The following is a 25,895-nucleotide window of genomic DNA, read 5'->3' as shown; positions in this document are numbered from 1 at the left end:
TTTAGAGTTACCAGCCTTAGAAATTGCAGCCCAAACAAATGCTTCACAGAGTTCAAGTAACAGACACATCTCAACATCAACTGTTCAGAGGAGACCGTGTGAATCAGTCCTTCATGGTCGAATTGCTGCAAAGAAACCACTACTAAAAGACACCAATAATTAGAGACTTGCTTGGGCCAAGAAACATGAGCAATGGACAATAGGACCGAGTTTGGGAAACCCTGCTATAGGCGGCTCTTCATTATGTACATTTAACTTTTCCCAAAAAATGTATATGCTGCTACACATATTCTATTTCAGAATCTTTACATTTCGTTTTTGTGAGCTACAGTGATTTATTCTAACACAGTGGAGTTTTATGAGGGGGACATCTTTTTTCGAGTCTGCACTGACTACCTGCATCATAGTTCCTGTATTTGCCTGCATATTTCATCCCACTGAGCCACCTCAGTTTCTAAGCAAAGCATATGCATTGTCGCCACCTAGTGGAATAGTTTGTCAACTGTTAAATGTGTTGTTGGCCGCCTTTTCATAATTATTTTGATAATTTAAACAATTGATAGCAGATTTTCCATTTTCGATAGATACATCAAATAAAACTTATATGGCGTAACATCTTTGAGCTCCATGTTACGTCCTTATAATTGTGTCGCTAGGTTTCAGGCACGTTGTGGACCGAATTTGTTTAATGACGTCGCAGATCATGAAGGACCCAAGATCGACAGCAAGCGTTTACCCGTAAAAGTGTCAATACATTAACGGTGTGAATGAAAGTTGATATTAGCGTCATCCCAGATGCTACACCGTAAATCATTTGCATACAGTATCCCCACAATACAATATTGAAAAATATATATATCAATAGAAAAATGGTTACGTGTTTCTCAATCTTGAAGATGACCGGTTTTGGGTAGACGACTGGCAGAATGAAAGCCTAGCACAGCAGTTTTTTTAGGCTAGTATGCAAGCCAAGTATTGCAAAGTTGCTTTGTCTATTTCGTGAAGTATTTTTGTAATGGTAGGCTCCTGTTATTCTTGTGTTTTCGGTGGTAAAGTCGGACCTGGCTAGTTGCAGCAGCGACCAGTGGGTTTGTGTACAATCCACTTAACAAAGTTGGCTTGCTAACCTTAGCTAACTACAGTAGTCTAACTTAGCTAAATAGTTACGGTTTTGTTTGTAATCAATGTTGACTAGCTAACTATCGTCAACAGATGACGAAATGATTTTTCTTACAAATTTGTGTGCAGTATCAACGACGATCATTACTTTGTTGCATTATAATAGCTGAGTTCTCTAGCCAATAGATACCCTTTCATATAAAAGCTACGTTACTAGTTATGTTTAAACACTTCCAACAATGCTAAACTTTTTTGTGTGCAACAATTTACTAATCTTTTCTCCCACAGCTGTGGCCTATTTGACCTGTACCTGAAGGTTGAGAAACAGCCACTATGTTTCTGTATAACCTGACCCTGCAGCGTGCCACTGGCGTCACCCACGCCATCCATGGCAACTTCTCAGGTACATACACACTATATACAAAAGTATGTGGACACCCTTTTGGCTGCTTCAGCCGCACCCGTTGCTGATGGGTGTATAAAATCGAGCACACAGCCATGCAATCTCCATAGACAAATATTGTCAGTAGCATGGTTTTACTGAAGAGCTCAGTGACTTTCAATGTGGCATTGTCATAGGATGCCACCTTTCCAACAAGTCAGTGCTGTTATTGTGAAGTGGAAATGTCTATGAGCAGTGATAGGCCACACAAACTCACAGAATGGGACCGCCGAGTGCTGTAGCACTTAAAAATCGTCTGTCCTCGGTTGCAACACTCACTACCGAGTTCCAAACTGCCTCTGGAAGCAACGTCAGCACAATAACTTCTTCGGGAGCTTCATGAAATGGATTTCCATGGCCGAGCAGCTGCAATACAAGCCCAAGATCACCATGCCCAGTTTGGGGAAGTCCCTTTCCTATTTCAGCATAACAATGCCACAGTGCACAAAGCAAGGTCCATACAGAAATGGTTTATCGAGATCAGTGTGGAAGAACTTGACCGGCCTGCACAGAGCCCTGACCTCAACCCCATCAAACTCCTTTGGGATAAATTGGATCACCGACTGCAAGCCAGGCCTAATCGGCCAACATCAGTGCCCGACCTCACTAATGCTCTTGTGGCTGAATGGAAGCAAGTCCCTGCACCAATGTTCCAACATCTAGTGGAAAGCCTTCCCAGAAGAGTGGAGGCTGTTATAGCAACAAAGGGGGGACCAACTTCATATTAATGAGCAGGTGTCCACATACTTTTGGGCATGTAGTGTAACATCCCCTCTTGTGCTCGCTCATCCCTGAGTATATATGAGGTGAAAATAAGCCGAAACAGAGTAACGTCAAAATAAATAGCGTAGCTACACCATACCGGTTGAACATGAGCCTATCACAATAATTAAAACAAATATGCCAAGAACTGGAAGCTTTCACACTATCATTACTGCATGTCAGTCGCATGGAAAATGAGCGAATGGACTTGAATGTGCAGTTGATGCATCAATTCAGGTTGCAAGTGTATGCTTGATGAATGGCCATCACTGAATGTCATTCATGAAACTTGTCTTTTATAAGAGATGTCTTTGCATTTCTAAAATGGTAGGTGCACAGTGCACTGTATGGATGCTGGAATTATTTTAGTGTACAAAAGTGGGTAGGTAGCCAGGCTTACAGGTGCCTTTTGAAATGATTGACAATCAGATGAAAACATAACTGGTTTTGGTAATGCCACATTTAAAGGTAGTATATGTTTTAATTAAATGACTAATCTTTACTATTAGGCCCACAGAGATCCTATTAAATTAATATGGATTCTATATGTAATACTATGTTTAGAATGAAACATAGAAAAGTGCAAGCGTGTGTACTGAAGAGGTCCCGTACCAGGAAGAAACCTACTTTCATCCCGAGTATATACTGTATAAGATTGATGTCACCTATGATCATTTTTGGGAATATTTATTGACTTGCCTTGCAGGAACCAAGATGCAGAAGATAGTTGTTTCCAGGGGGAAGATCATTTGAGGTCCTGCGTCCAGATGCCAACACAGGGAAGGTTCATACCCTGCTCACCATGGAGGTGTTTGGCATTATCCGCTTCCTTATGACCTTCAGGCTGACTGGAGGAACTAAAGGTGTGTGTTATGTATGTGTGTCTGCCTGTACACCTGAGATTGCATTTTGGTATATAGATATGACTCAATCTTGGCGCCAAAAGAGTAGTTGCTGTGTGTAATGTAGATTCATATTTTCTATGTATGTGGTTGAAAAGCTATGATTTTGAAATCTCTTTTGAGACATTTGTGCTTTTCATCCCTAGACTACATTGTGGTGGGCAGTGACTCAGGCCGCATCCTGGAGTACCACCCCTCCAAGAACATGTTTGAGAAGATTCACCAGGAGACCTTTGGCAACAGTGGCTGTCGTCGCATTGTCCCTGGACAGTTCCTTGTCGTCGACCCCAAGGGCAGGGCAGTCATGATAGGTAAATAAGTTCAGAGAACTGAGAGAGAGATTGTTTTGGAAAGAGTTGGTAACGGTCATTTTTTGTTGTTGACATCTGTGACTTGATGGGATAAGCCCCTATTGCAATGAACGTTTTTCATCTCCCGAGTTGTAGTTTACTGATTTACCTATTTGTTTCGAGGTGTTGTAGTTTACTGATTACCTCTGTTTCCAGGTGTTGTAGTTTACTGATTACCTCTGTTTCCAGGTGTTGTAGTTTACTGATTACCTCTGTTTCCAGGTGTTGTAGTTTACTGATTACCTCTGTGTTTCCAGGTGTTGTAGTTTACTGATTACCTCTGTGTTTCCAGGTGTTGTAGTTTACTGATTACCTCTGTGTTTCCAGGTGTTGTAGTTTACTGATTACCTCTGTGTTTCCAGGTGTTGTAGTTTACTGATTACCTCTGTGTTTCCAGGTGTTGTAGTTTACTGATTACCTCTGTGTTTCCAGGTGTTGTAGTTTACTGATTACCTCTGTTTCCAGGTGTTGTAGTTTACTGATAACCTCTGTGTTTCCAGGTGCCATTGAGAAGCAGAAGCTGGTGTACATCCTGAACAGAGATGCAGCAGCACGTCTCACCAGCTCCTCTCCCCTGGAGGCTCACAAGGCCAACACGCTGGTGTACCACGTGGTAGGAGTGGACGTGGGCTTTGAGAACCCAATGTTCACCTGTCTAGAGATGGACTATGAGGTGAGAGCCCAGCACTGACCCCTATGATATGTGAATTGGCTCATGCACTCTTGTTACGTTCCACATATCTGGACTTCTTTACACAGGCTCAGATGTGCTGTTACTTTATTCGCGCTCTACCCACCCAAGTGTTGTTGAAATGATGAGTCTTCATGTCTCTTCTCTGACAAACCACTGGAGAGAGCTTAAACACCTCTGATCCCAACACAGCTGCTCTGCTACTACAGCTGTCCTGTAAATCCTCATCCCGTACTCTTTGTTTACACTGACCCACAGTATGTGACCTATTACTTCTCCCTCCGTCCAGGAAGCTGACAATGACCCCACTGGAGAGGCTGCATCCAACACCCAGCAGACACTGACCTTCTATGAGCTGGACCTGGGTCTGAACCACGTGGTGTGCAAGTACAGCGAGGAGCATGGCAACTTCCTAATCACAGGTAGCTACTTATTATTTCCAGTAGAGGGTGGTCAGAGCCAGGTTATGAGTTGTTTGCAGCCTTCCCTCTTGTGTTCTACTGATGAGGTCTGCCCTTGCGCATTGCTCTTCACTTCTTCCTGCTGGGGTGAAGATTAGTCCTCATGTTGTTTGGATGACTGCACACCCACTGGCTGGGAAATGGCCACAGTGCCACTATATAGAGAGAGAATCTGTGCAGAAAATTTGGGTTGACATGTGATTATCATGTCTCTTCCCTGACTATCCACTGAAGAGCGCTTCTGATTTCAACACAAACAAGCTCACTGTTGTAGCTGTTCTGTTAGTGCCTTCTAAGCCTGGATTGTTTTTGTAAAACTACAGTGTAAACCAGGTATGTTAATCAGTTACCTGCAAATACATTTGACTGGTTGTGTTTATTGGTCTCTAGGTTCATTTGCATAARTGTGTGGAATTAAATTGGCGCGTGTATTTTTGTTAGTCATCATGCATCTTATTTATTGCATTTAGAGCCTAGTTTGAGGAGCTGAATAGCGCGAGAGCTCATCAAAATGCATGTACTGGAGTGAAACGTGCTTCTGTAAGCCCAATCATTGAGCAACAAATAACAATTCTAAATGCAATCGCATGTTGAACTTTGATGGGCACAATTAAAATGTGAGCTTGAGGCAGTAATTGTTTGAAAGCTAAACCTTTTACTTAATGTCAAATAATGAGGCATGTCTTGCTTCAAAGTAGCCTTGCGAAAATCTAGCCATAAATGTTGAGGCAATTATTTTATCAAGACTTCCTCATGCCATTAACCAGCATTTCTCTCCTGTTCTATTTGGTTTCATATAAACTTTATTTTGTTGTCCAGAAGCCAAAGGCACAGTCCTAGTCATATTAGAAACTAGGGTTGGACAGTTTCRAGATTTTCATATCGTCATAAAAACACAAAATAGACGATTAAGCATATGTTACCAGAATGCTAACACATTAGCACAAGTAATAGCAAATTTCCATGGAGGCGGCTAGCTAAATATGCTAATGGCCGCAAATGAAAATAAACAAAATGCGAAGACGAGCAATCCAGCTCATGAAGTTGTACACATACGGTGCATTCGGAAAGTATTCAGAGCCCTTGACTTTTTCCACATTTTGTTACGTTACAGCCTTGTTCTAAAATTGATTAATTAAAACATTTTCCCTCATCAATCTACTCACAATACCCCATAATGAGAAAGCAAACCGTTTTTTTTTTTTTTTGCACATTTATTAAAAATAAAAACATACTGTATTTACATAAGTATTCAGACCCTTTGCTATGAGACTCGAAATTCAACTCAGGTGCACCCTGAGTTCCAGAAGGACAACCATTTCTGCAGCACTCTACCAATCAGGCCTTTACAGTAGAATGGCCAGACGGAAGTCTCTAATCAGTAAAAGGCACATGACAGCCAGCTTGGAGCACCTAAAGGTCTCTGACCATGAGAAACAAGATTCCCTGGTCTGATGAAACCCTGCTTGAACTCGTTGGCCTGAAGTGTCATGTCTGGAGGAAACCTGGCACCATCCCAAAGGTGAAGCATGGTGGTGGCAGCATGCTGTGGGGATGTTTTATAGTGGCAGGGACTGGGAGACTAGTCAGGATCAAAGGAAAGAGATCCTTGATGAAAACCTGCTCAGGACGTCAGACTGGGGCGACTGTTCACCTTCCAACAGGACAACAACCCTAAGCACACAGCCAAGACAACGCAGGAGTGGCTTCGGGACAAGTGTCCTTGAGTAGCCCAGCCTGAGCCCACATTTTAACCTGATCGAATATCTCCGGAGAGACTTGAAAATAGCTGTGCATCGACACTCCCCATACAACCTGACAGCTTGAAAGGATCGGCAGAGTAGAATGGGAGGAACTCCCCAAATATAGGTGTGCAAAGTTTGTAGCGTCATACCCAAGAAGACTCCAGGCTGTAGTCACTGCCAAAGGTGATTCAGCAAAGTACTGAGTAAAGGGTCTGAATACTTATGTAAATGTGACATTTCCATATACTTTTTTAAAAACCTGTTTTTGCTTTGTCATTATGGGGTATGGTATGTAGATCGAGGGGGGGAAACAATTTAATCAATTTTTTTGTTACGTTACAGCCGTATTCTAATGTGGGGAAGTCAAGGGGTCTGAATACTTTCCGAATTCTAGTTACTATTAAATTCCCCTCTTTCTAACTGAGATTTAGGTTAGATGTGCTGTTTAGAACTGTTTTCCCATAAATTGTGTTTTGGTAATGTTTGAAAATTATGTTTTAGTAGCTTCTTCATTACAGCAGTTGCATGTTTAGTAATAGGTTGTAGTCTTTTGACTGGAAGACTGTAGGTTTGCTATTGTTGCATGTTTCTGTTAAACTCTTAATGAAAAACGTTGTGTATGCTTGGTATCAGAGAGGTTTCGCTCTCGACCAAAATTGGTCCCAAATAATCCCAATGCGTTTCTGTGGTCTTTTTTTGGGGCCTAAACTTGTCGCCTGCCTCCCCACCTTGGAATAACTCTTATTGTTAGGGTGGAGACATAAGCATCTCATCATTATATACAGGTCTCTGACATTTTTTTCCCAAACAGTAAAATACTGTTTGTTGACCGGTTAATGCGGGTCAGTTCGTCGGCAGCATAATTTCCCGAAATTTGCATCCCTAGTGTAAACATTGTGTCATCATGACCCCCTCTTTTGTCCAGTTCCTGGAGGCTCTGATGGTCCCAGTGGAGTTCTCATCTGTTCAGAGAACTACATCATCTACAAAAAACTTTGGCGATCAGCCTGACATTCGCTGTACCATCCCACGCAGAAGGGTGAGTTTCTGTAAAGTTTAGTAAAAAATTTACCAACAAAGGACTTGGCTAACCAGACCAGTCGTGTTGAATTTGTGAATGTTTGTATGGATCAGTTTTAAGTTATTGGTACTATCCACACAGTGCCCTCATTCTTTATTTTGCCCTAAACACAGAATGACCTGGATGATCCTGAGAGAGGCATGATCTTCGTCTGCTCAGCCACCCACAAGACCCAGTCCATGTTCTTCTTCCTGGCCCAAACGGAGCAGGGGGACATCTTCAAGGTCACCCTGGAGACGGATGAGGAGATGGTGAGGGCAGCAGGGTGCAGTCTGAGATGGAAACTGGGGGAGGGCAGCAAAGAGTGCTGTTTAAGTGATGAGTTCATGTCTCTTCTCTGACAACATGGAGATAGCATAAACACCTGATCTCAGCACAAACACACACAGGTCAGTGTTCACCTGATGGGATTCCTTCTCATTCAAATAAACGTTTGTATTCCTCAGGTTACAGAGATAAGGATGAAGTACTTTGACACCATCCCTGTAGCCACAGCCGTGTGTGTGCTGAAGACTGGCTTCTTATTTGTCTCTTCACAGTTCGGCAACCCGTAAGTCATTCATTTCGCTAGAATCCACCTCAATACCACACATTACTGAGACATCAATCTTTATCATCTTGCTCTTCTGTGTGAATCGGTGTGTTCATAGTCTCCTCCCTTCTCTCTCTGCTAGTTACCTTTACCAGATAGCCCATCTTGGAGATGACGATGAAGAGACAGAATTCTCCTCTGCCATGCCCCTGGAGGAGGGAGATACCTTCTTCCAGCCACGCCCCCTCAAGAACCTGGTGCTGGTGGACGAGCAGGAGAACTTCTCCCCCATCATGTCCTGCCAGGTGTGTGTATTTATGATGGATCTCCGTTGGAAGCAGCTAGTCTTCCTGGGGTCCAGTCAAATTAAGACACTTGTACAATTTTAAAAACATTACAATACATTCACAACAGAATGCCCTCAGGCTCCTACTCTACTACCACATATCTACAACACAGAATCTATGTCTGTATGTTACCATGTATATATATATACATGTGTCTGTGCCTATGTTTGTGTTGCTTCACAGTCCCTGCTGTTCCATACGGTGTATTTTCATCGTTTTTTTAAATGTAATTTCACTGCTTGCATGAGTTACTTGATGTGGAATATAGTTCCATGTATTCATGGCTCTATGTAGTACTGTGCTTCTTCCATAGTCTGTTCTGGACTTGGGAACTTTTATGAGACCTCTGGTGGCATGTCTTGTGGGGTGTGCATTCAACATGTCAATACCTCTCACAAATACAAGTAGTGATTAAGTCAATCTCTCCTCCACTTTGAGCCATGAGAGATTGACATGCATGTTATTAATGTGTACGTCCAAGGGCTAGCCGTGCTGCCCTGTTTTGAGCCAATTGCAATTATCCTAAGTCCCTCTTTGTGGCACCTGACCTCACGACTGAACAGTAGTCCACGTGCGACAACTAGGGTCTGTAGGACCTGTCTTTTTGATAGTGCTGTTAAGAGGGTAGAGCAGCGCTTTGTTATAGACCAACTTCTCCCCATCTTAGCTACTGTTGTATCAATATGATTTGACCATGACAGTTTACAATCTAGGGTTACTCCAAGCAGTTTAGTCACCTCAACTTGCTCTATTTCCACATAATTTAGTTGAGGTTTAGGATTTAGTGAATGATTTGTCCCAAATAATGCTTTTAGTTTTTGAAATATTTAGGAGTAACTTATTCCTTGCCACCCATTCTGAAACTAAGTGTTGCAGTCATTTAAGTCGCTGTAGAAGCTGACATGTATAGTGTTGAGTCGTCCTCATAGGGGCGACAGGTAACCTAGTGGTTGGGCCAGTAACAGGAAGGTTGCTGGATCGACTCCCCGCGCTGACAAGGTACAAATCTGTCATTCTGCCCCTGAGCCAGACAGTTAACCCACTGTTCCCCGGGTGCCGAAGACATGATGTCGATTATGGCAGCCCCCCGCACCTCTCTGATTCAGAGGGGTTGGGTTAAATGCAGAAGACACATTTCAGATGAATACGTTCAGCTGTACAACTGATTAGGTATCCTCCCCTTTCCCTTACATAGACACACTGGCTTTACGCATGTCGTTAGTAAAGATTATTTTTAAAGTAGACCGCTCCCCTGGGGAATTCCTAATTCTACCTGGATTATGTTGAAGAGGCTTCCATTTAATTACACCCTCTGTGCTCTGTTACACAGGTAACTTTTTATCCACAATATAGCAGGGGGTGTAAAGCCATAACACGTACGTTTTTCCAGCAGCAGACTATGGTCGATAATGTCAAAAGCTGCACTGAAGTCTAACAAAACAGCCCCTGCAATGTTTTTAGATTCTATTTCTCTCAGCCAATCATCAGTCATTTGTGTAAGTGCTGATCTTGTTGAATGTCCTTCACTATAAGCGTGATGAAAGTCTTGTTAATTTGTTTACTGTAAAATAGCATTGCATCTGGTCAAACAATTGTTTCAAAGTTTACTAAGGGTTGGTAACAGGCTGATTGGTCGCCTATTTGAGCCAGTAAAGGGGGCTTTACTATTCTTAGGTAGCGGAATGACTTTTGCTTCCCTCCAAGCCTGGGGGCACACACATTCTAGTAGGCTTAAATTGAAAATATGGCAAATAGGAGTGACAATATCGTCCGCTATTATCCTCAGTAATTTTCCATCCAAGTTGTCAGACCCCGGTGGCTTGTCATTGATGATAGACAATACTTTTTTCACCTCTTCCACACTAACTTTACGGAATTAAAAATGACAATGCTTGTCTTTCATAATTTGGTCAGATATACTTGGATGTGTAGTGTCAGTATCTACTGCTGGCATGTCATGCCTAAATTTGCTAATCTTGCCAATTAAAAAATAATTAAAGTAGTGGACATTATCAGTTGATGTTGTGATGAATGAGCCATCTGATTCAATGAATGGAGTTTGCCTTTTTTCCCAAAATGTAATTTAAGGTGCTCCAAAGCTTTTTACTATCATTCTTTATTTCATTTATCTTTGTTTCATAGTGTAGTTAAATCTTTTTATTCAGTTTAACCACATGATTTCTCAATTTGCAATAAGTTTGCCAATCGGTTGTGCAGCCAGACTTATTTGCCGTTCCTTTTTGCCACATCCTTCTCAACCATACCATTTTTCAATTTCTCATCAATCCACAGGGATTTACGTTTTGTCATTTTCTTAATGGGTGCATGCTTATTATCAACTGGAATAAGCAATTTCATAATTGTGTCAAGTACAGTATCTGTTTGCTCCTCTACACACCACGGACCAACAGATATTCTTTACATCAATAACATAGGAATCACTACAAAACCTCTTGTAAGACCTCTTATATTAGGCCCTGCCTTTGGCACTTTGGTTTTCCTAGATATGGCTACTATATTGTCATTACTACATCCGATGGATCTGGATACTGCTTTCAAGCAACTTTCTGCAGCATTAGTAAAGATGTGACTAATAGATGTGGATTTAATTCCTGTGCTGTTTGTAACTGCCCTGGTAGGTTGACTGATAACCAGGTTGCAGGCACTGGTTACAGTTTGAAGCTTTTTCTTGTGTGGGCAGCTTGATATAAGCCAGTCAATATTTAAATCACCCAGAAAATATACCTCTCTGTTTATCACATACATTATCAATCATTTCACAAATCTTATCCAGATACTGACTGTTAGCACTTGGTGGTCTATAGCAGCTTCCCACCAGAATGGGCTTTAGTTGAGGCAGATGAACCTGTAGCCATATTACTTCAGCATGTTTAACATGAGATCCTCTCTAATCTTTACAGGAATGTGGTTCTGAATATAAACAGCAACACCTCCACCATTTATATATTTTCTGTACATGTTATGACCTTGTATTGCTAAGTGAGTTTCAGAATATGAATGTCATCTATTTAGGGTTGCACGTTTTGGGGAATATTCAGAGGTGAAAACTTTCCGTAGGGAATTAACGGGAATATATGCATATTAATATGCATATATATGCATTTATTTAACTAGGCAAGTCAGTTAAGAACAAATTCTTATTTTTAATGACGGCCTAGGAACAGTAGGTTAACTGCCTTGTTCAGGGGCAGAACTACAGATTTTCACCTTGTCAGCTCGGGGATTCGATCTTGCAACCTTTCAGTTACTAGTCCAACGCTCTAACCACTAGGCTACCTGCCGCCCATATTTACCATATTATATGGAGACAAACATAAACCTTATACCTTATCATAAGTAGACATAATTGCAATGATTTAAATCGTTCCAATATTCCAGTTGTTACGAATTGAACTGCAATTAAATTAATTGACTCAACAAAAGGGAATATTGAATGTTCCCCAATGATCCATCGCATCTCCCAAAAAGGTTTTCAACATGCATCTGTAAAATGATAGTTTCTAGACTAAAGCTTTGGTTGTCTTCCTCTCAGGCTTCCATGTCTTCTGGACCTCCTCAATGTCCACCTCTTGAACATCAGACTGATGCCTCATCTTCACCGTCACTTTCCAACCTAGTTGAGTATGGCTCGTTGTCAGACTAAAAAATCCTCAAATTTGCCCGGATAGCCACCAATTCTTCAACCCTTGTATTGGTCAGCCTGTTGCATGCTTTGGTGTGTGTTCCCAAACAAGGACCAGTTGCGCTCTGAGGCAGCTGATGTTGGTGGGATTTGGAGGATGATGGAGGCAACAGGGGAAAGAGCCTCAGATCCACAAAGTCTCTTCCACCAGGTGGCTGATGAGATATGTTGGCACGACTGCCATATTGCATCTCCATCCCAAAGCTCTCGCAGTTCCAAAGTGTACTTCGCCAGACTGCCAAGAACTTTGCCCTCATACAGGCCAAGGTGGCAAGACACGGTAGTGATGACACCATAGGCCTTGTTGATCTCTGCACCAGACAGGATGCTCTTGCCAGCATACTTGGGGTCCAAGATGTACGCTGTGGCGTGTATGGGCTTCAGGCAAAAGTCTTCACGCTTTTTGATGCATTTCAGAACTGCAGTTTCCTCTGCTTGGAGCAACATTGAAGTGGGCAGGGCAGTACGGATTTCTTCCCTTACATCTGCAAGCAGAGTCTGAACATCAGACAGGATGGCATTGTCTCCCTCAATCCGTGCAATGGCTACTGCTATAGGTTTCAGGCTGCTTACCACTCTCTCCCAAAATACATCATCCTGAAGGATCTTCTTGATGGGGCTGTCCATATCGGCAAACTGATATGGCCATTTCTTGGAGACTCCTTCCCCTCCAGGAAACTGTCAAGCATGTTGACAACACCACCCCAACGGGTGTTGCTGGCCAGCTTCAATGTGGTGCTCTTATTCTTCTCACTTTGCTTGGTGAGGTAGATTGCTGCTATAACTTGATGACCCTTCACATACCTAACCATTTCCTTGGCTCTCTTATAGAGTGTATCCATTGTTTTCAGTGCCATGATGTCCTTGAGCAGATTCAATGCATGAGCATTTATTAATTATACTCAAGACGCATTATCTTCACACATATTTTAGATACTTTTCACTTACAGCCGCAACTCAATAATCAGCTAGGCTTACTGGCACGCGCTCTGCTCAAATTGTGGGCTTCCCAAATAGAGGCCTAATATCTTATGATTTGAAAGATCCACAGCTACAGTGCCTTCAAAGTATTCATACCCTTTGACTTTTTCCACATTTTGTTGTGTTACAGCCTGAATGAAAAATTGATTAAATATTTTTCTCACCCATCTACACCCAATACTGCATAATGACCAAGGGAAGACCATGTTTTTAGACATTTGCAAATTTATAAAAAATTAAATGCTGAAATATTTCATTAACTAATGCACCTTTGGTAGAGATTACAGCTGTGAGTCTTTCTGGGTACGTCTGTAAGCGCTTTATACACCTGGATTCTGCAACATTTGTACATTTATCTTCAAAATTCTTCATGTTCTGTCAAATTGGTGGTTGACCATTAAACCAAAACTGTAGCTCGTCCACTCAGGAACATTCTCTGTCTTCTTGATAACCAACTCCAGTGTAGATTGGCCTTGTGTTCTAGGTTATTGTCCTGCTAAAAGGTGAATTAATCTCCCAGTGTCTGTTGGAAAGCAGACTGAACCAGGGTTTCATATAGGATTTTGCCTGTGCTTAGCTCCATTCAGTTGATTTTTTTTTTTTTTATTCAGAAAAATTCCCCAGTCATGCTGTGGGATGTTTTTTTAGCAGCAGGGACTGGGAGACTAGTCAGGATTGAGGGAAAGATGAATGACGCAAAGTACAGATCCTTAATGAGAACCTGCTCCAGAGCGCTCAGGACCTCAGACTGGGGCAAAAGTTCACCTTCTAACAGGACAATGACCCTAAGCATACAGCCAAGACAATGCAGGAGTGTCTCCTGAATGCCGTTGAGTGGCCCAGCCAGAGTTTGTATTTTTAATACATTTGATAACATTTCTAAAAACCTGTTTTTAATTTGTCATTATGGGGTATCGTGTGTAGATTGAGGGGGGGATAATTTAATCCATTTTAGAATAAGGTTCTAATGTAACAACATTTGGAATTTCCGAATGCACTGTAGATGTAGAGGAAGGTTCATGTACACTACCTGTCAAACGTTTTAGAACACCTACTCATTCAGAATGCACTGTAGATGTAGAGGACGGTTCATGTACACTACTGTCAAACGTTTTAAGACACCTACTCATTCAGAATGCACTGTAGATGTAGAGGAAGGTTCATGTACACTACCTGTCAAACGTTTTAGAACACCTACCATTCAGAATGCACTGTAGATTTAGAGGAAGGTTCATGTACACTACCTGTCAAACGTTTTAGAACACCTACTCATTCCAAATGCACTGTAGATGTAGAGGAAGGTTCATGTACACTACCTGTCAAACGTTCTAGAACACCTACTCATTCAGAATGCACTGTAGATGTAGAGGAAGGTTCATGTACACTACCTGTCAAACGTTCTAGAACACCTACTCATTCGGAATGCACTGTAGATGTAGAGGAAGGTTCATGTACACTACCTGTCAAACGTTCTAGAACACCTACTCATTCAGAATGCACTGTAGATGTAGAGGAAGGTTCATGTACACTACCTGTCAAACGTTCTAGAACACCTACTCATTCAGAATGCACTGTAGATGTAGAGGAAGGTTCATGTACACTACCTGTCAAACGTTCTAGAACACCTACTCATTCAGAATGCACTGTAGATGTAGAGGAGGTTCATGTACACTACCTGTCAAACGTTCTAGAACACCTACTCATTCAGAATGCACTGTAGAAGAGGAAGGTTCATGTACACTACCTGTCAAACGTTCTAGAACACCTACTCATTCAGAATGCACTGTAGATGTAGAGGAAGGTTCATGTACACTACCTGTCAAACGTTCTAGAAACACTACTCATTCAGAATGCACTGGATGTAGAGGAAGGTTCATGTACACTACCTGTCAAACGTTTAGAACACCTACTCATTCAGAATGCACTGTAGATGTAGAGGAAGGTTCATGTACATACCTGTCAACCGTTTTAGAACACCTACTCATTCAGAATGCACTGTAGATGTAGAGGAAGGTTCATGTACACTACCTGTCAAACGTTTTAGAACACCTACTCATTCAGAATGCACTGTAGAGTGTAGAGGAAGGTTCATGTACACTACCTGTCAAACGTTTTAGAACACCTACTCATTCAGAATGCACTGTAGATGTAGAGGAAGGTTCATGTACACTACCTGTCAAACGTTTAGAACACCTACTCATTCAGAATGCACTGTAGATGTAGAGGAAGGTTCATGTACACTACCTGTCAAACGTTTTAGAACAACCTACTCATTCAGAATGCACTGTAGATGTAGAGGAAGGTTCATGTACACTACCTGTCAAACGTTTTAGAACACCTACTCATTCAGAAAATGCACTGTAGATGTAGAGGAAGGTTCATGTACACTACCTGTCAAACGTTTTAGAACACCTACTCATTCAAGGGTTTTTCTTTATTTTTACTATTTTCTACATTGTAGAATAATACTGAAGATATCAAAACTGTGAAATAACACATGTAATCATGTAGTAACCAAAAAAGTGTTAAACAAATCAAAATATATTTGAGATTCTTCAAATAGCCACCCTTTGCCTTGACTGCTTTGCACACTCTTGGCATTCTGTGAACCAGCTTCATGAGGTTTTCACCTGGAATGCATTTCAATTGTTAAAAGTTAATTTGTGGAATTTCGTTCCTTCTTAATGCGTTTGAGCCTATCAGTTGTGTTGTGACAAGGTAGTGGTGGTACACAGAAGATGGCCCTATTTGGTAAAAGACCAGGTCCATATTATAGCAAGAACAGCTCAAATAAGAGAAATGACAGTCCATCATTACTTTAAGACATGAAGGTCAATCAATACAGAACATTTCGAGAACTTTGAAGGTTTCTTCAAGTGCAGTCGCAAAAACCATCATGCGCTATGATGAAACTGACTCTCATGAGGACCGCCACAGGAATGGAAGACCCAGAGTTACCTCTGCTGCAGAGGGTACGTTCATTTGAATTACCAGCCCCAAATAAATGCTTCAGAGTTCAAGCAAAACAGACACATCTCAACATCAACTGTTCAGAGGAGACTGTGTGAATCAGGCCTTCATGGTCAAATTGCTGCAAAGAAACCACTACTAAAGGACACCAATAAGAAGAAGAAACTTGTTTGGGCCAAGAAACACAAGCAATGGACATAAGACCGGTGGAAATTTATCCTTGGGTCTGGATTCCAAATTGGAGATTTTTGGTTCCAACCGCCGTGTCTTTGTGAGAAGCGGTGTGGGTGAATGGATGATCTCTGCATGTGTATTTCCCACCGTATAGCATGGAGGAGGAGGTATGGTTTGAGGGTGCTTTGCTGGTGACACTGTCTGATTTTATTTAGAATTCACACTTAGCCATAATGGTTACCACAGCATTCTGCAGCGATACGCCATCTGGTTTGGGCTTAGTGGGACTATCATTTTGTTTTTCAACAGGACAATGACCCAACCCACCTCCAGGATGTGTAAGGGCTATTTTAACAAGAATGAGAGTGATGGAGTGCTGCATCAGATGACCTGGCCTCCACAATCCCCTGACCTCAACCTAATTGAGATGGTTTGGGATGAGTCGAACTGCAGAGTGAAGGAAAAGCAGCCAACAAGTGCTCAGCATATCCGGGAACTCCTTCAAGACTGTTGGAAAAGCATTCCAGGTGAAGCTGGTTGAGAGAATGACAAGTGTGTAAAGCTGGCTATTTGAAGAATCTCAAATATAAAATATATTTTGATTTGTTTAACACTTTATTGGTTCCATGATTCCATATGTGTTATTTCACGTTTTTTATGTCTCCACTATTATTCTACAATGTAGAAAATAGTCAAATAAAGAAAAACCCTTGAATGAGTAGGTGTTCTAGAACTTTTGACCAGTAGAAGGTTTGCAGAAGTAAGATTTATCTGGCCATCAATGGTCGAAGAGTGCTCTCAAATTATCAGGATTTATTAGTAATCAAGTTAGGCTCATTTTTCTGTCTGGCATTTCTAATTGATCTGAGCAGCATAATGGACCTGCAATTTTGACTTCTTCCGCTCTGCCTGTCTTTTTTTAAATGGATTATCCAAAGAGCTTTTCTCAACATTAGTGGAGCTGTAGCGTTAATGGTTGCTCTTAATTTGCTATTAAAGTTATCAACTAAATCACAAGAGGAAGGCAATGTGGGTGGACCCCTTAATGGGTTACGCACCTAATGCATATTGGTACAGTTACTGGAACCATTTAGTCAAGTCGTCTGTCACCACATTTTCCTAATGGAAACCCTGCTCTGCCAGTATATTCCCAGAAATCATGTGATTTCAGAGCTTTATCCTGTCATAGTGTAGTACAGTGGCCTGGCTCACTTTCACTGACTTTCCTCCTTGACTTGGCTCATACAGCTGGTTGGCCTGCATAAGTCAGGCATTGTACCTTCTACACACTGGTTTACAGAAGTAGATTTCAAGATTGTTATGCAATGCACTGGGTTTGTGAAGAATACAAATGAAGCTATGGGACTGATTAGTAATTGCTTCATGTACCAAATTCCGAGAGATTCTGCCGCAGTCTCAGGGCACAGTTTGAGAGGGAATGTTGTGATTCATTTCTCTTAAGTGACATCAGTAAGGGATCATAGCTTTCATCTGGTCAGTCCATGTCTGTTTTGTACACTCAGTTGTCACGAACCGGCTTGAAGTTCATATCAAAAAGGGAGACAACGTGGAGATAAGGAATAACAAAATATATTTATTAACTGAAGTAAACTAAATACAATTAACAATCAAATGTATTTATATAGCCCTTCTTAGATCAGCTGATATATCATAGTGCTGTACAGAAACCCAGCCTAAAACTCCAAACAGCAAGCAATGCAGGTTTAGAAGCACGGTGGCTAGGAAAAACTCCCTAGAAAGGCCAAAACCTAGGAAGAAACTTAGAGAGGAACCAGGCTATGAGGGGTGGCCAGTCCTCTTCCGGCTGTGCCGGGTGGAGATAACAGAACATGGCCAAGATGTTCATAAATGACCAGCATGGTCAAATAATAATCACAGTAGTTGTTGAGGGTGCAACAGGTCAGCACCTCCGGAGTAACTGTCAGTTGGCTTTTCATAGCCAATCATTGAGAGTATCTCTACCGCTCCTGCTGTCTCTAAGAGAGTTGAAAACAGCAGGTCTGGGACAGGTCCGGGTTCCATAGCCGCAGGCAGAACAGTTGAAACTGGAGCAGCAGCACGGCCAGGTGGACTGGGGACAGCAAGTAGTCATCATGCCAGGTAGTCCTGAGGCATGGTCCTAGGGCTCAGGTCCTCCGAGAGAGAGAATTAGAGAGAGCATACTTAAAATCACACAGGACACCAGAAAGACAGGAGAAATACTCCAGATATAACCGACTGACCCTAGCCCCCCGACACAAACTACTGGAGCATAAATACTGGAGGCTGAGACAGGAGGGGTCAGGAGACACTGTGGCCCCATCCGATTATACCCCGGACAGGGCCAAACAGGCAGGATATAACCCCACCCACTTTGCCAAAGCACAGCCCCCACACCACTAGAGGGATAACTTCAACCACCAACTTACCATCCTGAGACAAGGCCGAGTATAGCCCACAAAGATCTCCGCCACGGCACAACCCAAGGGGAGGCGCCAACCCAGACAGGAAGACCACGTCAGTGACGCACCCCTCCTAGGGACGGCATGGAAGAGCACCAGTAAGCCAGTGACTCAGCCCCTGTAATAGGGTTAGAGGCAGAGAATCCCAGTGGAGAGAGGGGAACCGGCCAGGCAGAGACAGCAAGGGCGGTTTGTTGCTCCAGTGCCTTTCCGTTCACCTTCACACTCCTGGGCCAGACTACACTCAATCATAGGACCTACTGAGGAGATGAGTCTTCAATAAAGACTTAAAGGTTGAGACCGAGTCTGCGTCTCTCACATGGGTAGGCAGACCATTCCATAAAAATGGAGCTCTATAGGATAAAGCCCTGCCTCCAGCTGTTTGCTTAGAAATTCTAGGGACAATTAGGAGGCCTGCGTCTTGTGACCGTAGCGTACGTGTTGGTATGTACGGCAGGACCAAATCGGAAAGATAGGTAGGAGTAAGCCCATGTAATGCTTTGTAGGTTAGCAGTAAAACCTTGAAATCAGCCCTTGCCTTAACAGGAAGCCAGTGTAGGGAGGCTAGCACTGGAGTAATATGATCCATTTTTTTGGTTTTAGTCAGGATTCTAGCAGCCGTATTTAGCACTAACTGAAGTTTATTTAGTGCTTTAGCCGGAAAGTAAAGCATTGCAGTAGTCTAACCTAGAAGTAACAAAAGCATGGATACATTTTTCTGCATAATTTTTGGACAGAAAAATGGACAGATCTTTCCAACAGATAATATCTAAACCAGGCCAGAACTTGACCGTGTAGACCAATTTGGGTTTCCAATCTCTCCAAAAGAATGTGGTGATCGATGGTATCAAAAGCAGCACTAAGGTCTAGGAGCACGAGGACAGATGCAGAGCCTCGGTCTGACGCCATTAAAAGGTCATTTACCACCTTCACAAGTGCAGTCTCAGTGCTATGATGGGGTCTAAAACCAGACCTGAAGCATTTCGTATACATTGTTTGTCTTCAGGAGGGCAGTGAGTTGCTATGCAACAGCTTTTTCTAACATTTTTGAGAGGAATGGGAGATTCGAAATAGGCTGATAGTTTTTATATTTTCTGGGTCAAGGTTTGGCTTTTTCAGGAGAGGCTTTATTACTGCCACTTTTAGTGAGTTTGGTACACATCCGGTGGATAGAGAGCCGTTTATTATGTTCAACATAGGAGGGCCAAGCACAGGAAGCAGCTCTTTCAGTAGTTTAGTTGGAATAGGGTCCAGTATGCAGCTTGAAGGTTTAGAGGCCATGATTATTTTTATCATTGTGTCAAGAGATATAGTACTAAAACACTTGAGTGTCTCCCTTGATCCTAGGTCCTGGCAGAGTTGTGCAGACACCGAACTGAGCTTTGGAGGAATACGCAGATTTAAAGAAGAGTCTGTAATTTGCTTTCTAATGATCATGATCTTTTCCTCAAAGAAGTTCATGAATTTATTACTGCTGAAGTGAAAGCCATCCTCTCTTGGGGAATGCTGCTTTTTAGTTAGCTTTGCGACAGTATCAAAAATAAATGTCATTGTTCTTATTTTCCTCAATTAAGTTSGAAAAATAGGATGATCGAGCAGCAGTGAGGGCTCTTCGATACTGCACGGTACTGTCTTTCCAAGCTAGTCAGAAGACTTAGTTTGGTGAGGCGCCATTTCCGTTCCAACTTTCTGGAAGCTTGCTTCAGAGCTCGGGTATTTTCTGTATACCAGGGAGCTAGTTTCTTATGACAAATGTTTTTAGGGGTGCGACTGCATCTAGGGTATTGCACAAGGTTAAATTGAGTTCCTCAGTTAGGTGGTTAACTGATTTTTGTCCTCTGACATCCTTGGGTAGGCAGAGGGAGTCTGGAAGGGCATCAAGGAATCTTTGGATTGTCTGAGAATTTATAGCACGACTTTTGATGCTCCTTGGTTGGGGTCTGAGCAGATTATTTGTTGCGATTGCAAACATAATAAAATGGTGGTCCGATAGTCCAGGATTATGAGGAAAAACATTAAGATCCACAACATTTATTCCATGGGACAAAACTAGGTCCAGAGTATGACTGTGACAGTGAGTAGGTCCAGAGACATGTTGGACAAACCCACTGAGTCGATGATGGCTCCGAAAGCCTTTTGGAGTGGGTCTGTGTACTTTTCCATGTGAATATTAAAATCACCAAATATTTGAATATTATCTGCTATGACTACAAGGTCCGATGGGAACTGTGAGGAACGCTGTATATGGCCCAGGAGGCCTGTAAACAGTAGCTATAAAAAGTGATTGAGTAGGCTGCATAGATTTCATGACTAGAAGCTCAAAAGACGAAAACGTATTTTTTTTTGTAAATTGAAATTTGCTATCGTAAATGTTTGCAACACCTCCGCCTTTGCGGGATGCGCAGGGATATGGTCACTAGTGTAACCAGGAGGTGAGGCCTCTTAAGTAAATTCATCAGGCTTAAGCTATGTTTCTGTCAGGCCAATCACATCAAGATTATGATCAGTGATTAATTCATTGATTATCACTGCCTTGGAAGTGAGGGATCTAACATTAAGTAGCACTATTTTGAGATGTGAGGTATCACAATCTCTTTCAATAATGGCAGGAATGGAGGTCTTTATTCTAGTGAGATTGCTAAAGCGAACACCGCCATGTTTAGTTTTGCCCAACCAAAGTCGAGGCACAGTCATGGTCTCAATGGGGATAGCTGAGCTGACTACACTGACTGTGCTAGTGGCAGACTCCACGAAGCTGGCAGGCTGGCTAACAGCATGCTGCCTGGCCTGCACCCCATTTCATTGTGGAGCTAGGGGAGTGTCTATGTTCGTAGATAAGATGAGAGCACCCCTCCAGCTAGGATGGAGTCCGTCACTCCTCAACAGGCTAGGCTTGTTCCTGTTTGTGGGTGAGTCCRAGAAAGAGGGCCAATTATCTACAAATTCTATATTTTGGGAGGGGCAGAAAACTGTTGTGAGACTCTGCTGTAGAGCTCATCACTCCCCCTAACTGGGAGGGGGCCAGAGACAATTACTCGATGCCAACACATCTTTCTAGCTGATTTACACGCTGAAGCTATGTTGCGCTTGGTGACCTCTGACTGTTTCATCCTAACATCGTTGGTGCTGACGTGGATAACAATATCCCTATACTCTCTACACTCGCCAGTTTTAGCTTTAGCCAGCACCATCTTCAGATTAGCCTTAATGTCGGTAGCCCTGCCCCCTGGTAAACAGTGTATGATCGCTGGATGATTCGTTTTAAGTCTAATACTGCGGGGTAATGGAGTCGCCAATGACTAGGGTTTTCAATTTGTCAGAGCTAATGGTGGGAGGCTTCGGCGTCTCAGACCCCGTAACGGGAGGAGTAGAGACCAGAGAAGGCTCGGCCTCTGACTCCAACTCGCTGCTTAATGGGGAGAATCGGTTGAAAGTTTCTGTCGGCTGAATGAGCGACGCCGGTTGAGCATTCCTACAGCATTTCCCTCCAGAAGCCATGAGAAAGTTGTCTGGCTGCGGGGACTGTGCGAGGGGATTTGTATTACTATCTGTACTTACTGGTGGCACAGATGCTGTTTCATCCTTTCCTACACTGAAATTACCCTTGCCTAACGATTGCGTCTGAAGCTGGGCTTGCAGCACCCCCCTATTCTCGCCGTAAGGCGATCGTTCTCCTGTATATTATGAGTACAGCGATTGCAATTAGAAGGCATCATGTTAATGTTACTACTTAGCTTTGGCTGGTGGTGGTCCTGACGAACCATGTCCAGATAAAGCGTCCGTAGTGAAACATTTGAATGAAAAAAAAGTTGAGTGAGGGAAAAACTAAAAATATAAACGGTAATTAAAAGTAAAAACCGTAAAGTTGTCAGGTAGCAAAGTAAGGTTAGCAACAAAATGCACAGCAGCACGTGAACAAGTCTGCAAGTTGTGACCGGAAATGACACTACACACACACTGGTGTGTGTAATAGAGTGTTTGCGTGCATAAATGTGATAATGAGGGGTGTTGAAAGGTGCCAAAGCAAACAAACAAAACGGCCACAAAAATGCCACAACCAAAATCTATCAGTCTGTTTGCATGGAGAGTCTCAATGAATGGGGAAGAGGTGTATTTATCCCGGGACACACTCGAGCCCTGGTGTGTCCCATTTCGCTGACGACCCTCCCGGCTCCGCCCACCGACATCCTGCTAAGGAAAACAAGAGCAAAGAGAAAGAATTCAGCAGACCGAGTGGGAAGGTCGTCACCCCCCCCCAATAAAACTGGGGACCAACAAGGACCCCGGAACACCATACCAGTCACACAAACAAAATACTGCCCTGGATCCTAATAGAAGACCCAGCCTGCGTCCCAAATCCATAAGAGGGGTACGTGTTCACACTTCCACTTGCCCCAGCCAACCTCGTCCTCGCCAGACCTCAGCAACCTTTGCGCACAGGAAGCAACCTTTAAGAGGAAAGAAGAAAACGAGACCAGAAYMGAACAGACAGGAGCGATAGAACAGGACAATACCAAACATAAAATAACGGCTCAGTCACGTGGACATTCAGGAACAGGGTMCACGAGAGAATGTCATTGCTGACATGCTATCAGTCCCCCGATGTGCCACACATCGAGATGGAATGCTTGTAAAAATCAACACTATCTCATTATCCTACGGTTAGGACACATCATGGACCTCAAGAAGGTGAGAGGGTTATGGTCGGTGTAGACCACAATCAGCACTACTCCCGACCCGACATACACCTCAAAGTGTTGTAGCGCCCATATGAGGGCTAGTGCTTCTTTTTCCATGACCGAGTAGTTCAACTGATAATGGTTAAACTTTTTGGAAAAGAAACTAACAGGCCTCTCAACACCAGACACATCTGCTTGCAGCAAAACTGCACCTAAACTGCACCTAAACTGCATGACTAGCATCCACCTGCAAGGTAAATTACAAATCCACGCGAGGAGCAGCCAGTACCGGAGTTGAGGTAAGCAACCTCTTTGCATCTTCAAAAGCCTGTTGACAACGAGAAGACCATACGTAAACAGCCTTAGCTTTCAGCAAATTTGTCAAGGGAGCAACCACAGTAGAGAGTTTCCTACAAAAACTACGGTAATAACCAATCATTCCCAAGAAACGAATCACTTCCTTTTTAGTAGTTGGTGGTGGAAAAGCATCAATAGCTACCACCTTAGCCCGAACAGGACGCACTTCACCCTGCCCAACCACCTTTCCAAGGTATGTAACGGTCGCCTGAGCAAACTCACATTTAGCCAGATTGATCGTGAGGCGACCCACAGCTAGGCGGTCAAACAAGGCTTGAATACGGGACAGATGTATCTGCATATATCACTACATCATCCAGATAAACAGTGCACCTGGCCAGACCAGAGACAACCCTGTTCATAAGCCGCTGAAAAGTGGCAGGTGCATTACGCAGGCCGAATCTCATAACCGAATGCGAGTACAGACCAGAGGGTGTAATAAGGGCAGAGATTTCACGTGCCCTACTCATCAGTGGCACCTGCCAATAGCCCTTTAACAGGTCAAATTTTCTCACAAACTTAGCTGCTCCGACTTGATCAACGCAGTCCTCCATCTGAGGAAGAGGAAATAAATCTGGCTTAATGACAGTGTTTACCTTACAGTAGTCCGTACAAAATCTGTTTGTCCCATCCGGTTTACTAACCAAGATACAGGGAGAAGCCCAACTGATATAGCAGAGCCTTCTTTCTCCACTCTCCAGCATGTACCTGAACTCAGCATCCAGACAACGCAGTTTCTCTGAAGGAACCTTATAGAACCGCTGATGAATGGGTTCAGCATCCCCAACGTCAATATCGTGTTCTATTAAGTTTGTAGGTGTATCAGAAAACAAATCTGGAAATCTCAGAATCAGACCGACCATCTATTCCCGCCCATCAACAGGTAGATGAGTGAGATGGCTGTCTAAAACATCCAGTGTCTCTGAATTTTTCAATCTACCCTGCAGTATGCAATCGCCGGGACCAGGAACATCTTCCTCCCCATGCACAGACCTAGCATGACAAGAAACCAGCGAAATAACGGTATCGGCCAAAAGAACAGGTTTACCGTCATCTGTAGACTCCCACTGTTCAGCCTCAGAGGAATGTGCATAATAGGGTTTTAACAGATTTACATGGCACAGTTGGTGTGCTTTTTGCTGTTCTGGAGTGGCAACTAGATAGTTTTGCTCAGTGCACTGGCGCACAACCGTATATGGACCTTGAAACTTAGCTTGAAAAGGAGAACCAACAATTGGCAGCAGAGCAAGAACCTGGTCACCTGGACTAAAGTGACGACGCTCAGTTCCCCCGATCAAATATTCCCTTCATCCTCTCCTGTGAAGATGATAGCTTCTCTTTAGCCATTTCACCAGTGGCGTACAGGCGTCGCCAGAAATCACACAATAAGTTAACAGGGACTGAGGGGGCTCGGGAGACTTCCAGTCATCCTGGAGAACAGATAGAAGTCCACTCACCCTATGTCTAAACACAAGGTCATTTGGACTGAAACCCGTGCTCTTCTGTGAAACCTCCCTAGCGGCTAACAGTAACCAAGGCAACCCCTCCTCCCAATCCTTATCCATCTCAGTACAATAAGCTCTCAACAAAGACTTGTGTTTGATGGAAACCTTCCAGTGCTCCTTGACTTTGCGTGTGATAGGCGCTAGACAAACTGTGTTTAATATGGAGCTGTTGGAGAACCTGACCAAACAGACTAGAGGTGAAATTAGATCCTTGATCACTCTGAATGACCTTAGTTTCTCTCACTGTTTGGAATCCATGAGTCAAAGCTTTTAGCACAGACTTAGTGGTGATAGACCAGAGAGGATAGGCAGCAGGAAACCTAGTGGTCTGATACATCACAGTGAACAGGTAATTACTACCCTTATTAGAACGAGGCAGAGGACCAACACAGTCAATAATCAGATACACAAAAGGTTGTCTGAGTACAGGAATAGGAAACAGTGGTACCGGCTTAATAGGTTGATTAGGTTTACCAGTTAATTGACAGGTGTGACAAGTTTTGATAAACTCAGAAACATCCCTCTTTAACCTAGGCCAAAAGAAATGTCTTAATATGCGATTGTAGGTTTTCCTCACACCCATATGTCCAGCAACGTCGTTGTGGGAAGTTGTCAACACCAACTCAAGAAGC

General features: G+C 43.0%; 1 protein-coding gene across 1 annotated transcript in view; it reads left to right on the top strand.

The window, feature by feature from the left end:
* The first annotated feature begins 725 nt into the window (after window positions 1-725).
* The window catches only part of LOC111952725 (splicing factor 3B subunit 3), a 43,834-nt gene continuing 18,664 nt past the window's right edge, over window positions 726-25,895 (top strand). The window contains 13 exon segments of the mRNA XM_070435018.1: window positions 726-1,088; window positions 1,408-1,522; window positions 3,030-3,073; window positions 3,075-3,186; window positions 3,372-3,536; window positions 4,076-4,248; window positions 4,556-4,688; window positions 7,398-7,459; window positions 7,461-7,511; window positions 7,667-7,804; window positions 8,000-8,103; window positions 8,228-8,390; window positions 11,986-12,088. Of these exon segments, the coding sequence (XP_070291119.1) occupies window positions 1,453-1,522; window positions 3,030-3,073; window positions 3,075-3,186; window positions 3,372-3,536; window positions 4,076-4,248; window positions 4,556-4,688; window positions 7,398-7,459; window positions 7,461-7,511; window positions 7,667-7,804; window positions 8,000-8,103; window positions 8,228-8,390; window positions 11,986-12,088 (1,318 nt within the window). The 5' untranslated portion in view covers window positions 726-1,088; window positions 1,408-1,452.

Source organism: Salvelinus sp. IW2-2015, linkage group LG26, assembly GCF_002910315.2.
Source record: "Salvelinus sp. IW2-2015 linkage group LG26, ASM291031v2, whole genome shotgun sequence".
Taxonomy (NCBI): domain Eukaryota; kingdom Metazoa; phylum Chordata; class Actinopteri; order Salmoniformes; family Salmonidae; genus Salvelinus; species Salvelinus sp. IW2-2015.
Note: the sequence above shows the minus strand (reverse complement) of the source record. Positions and strands in the feature narration are given on the sequence as shown.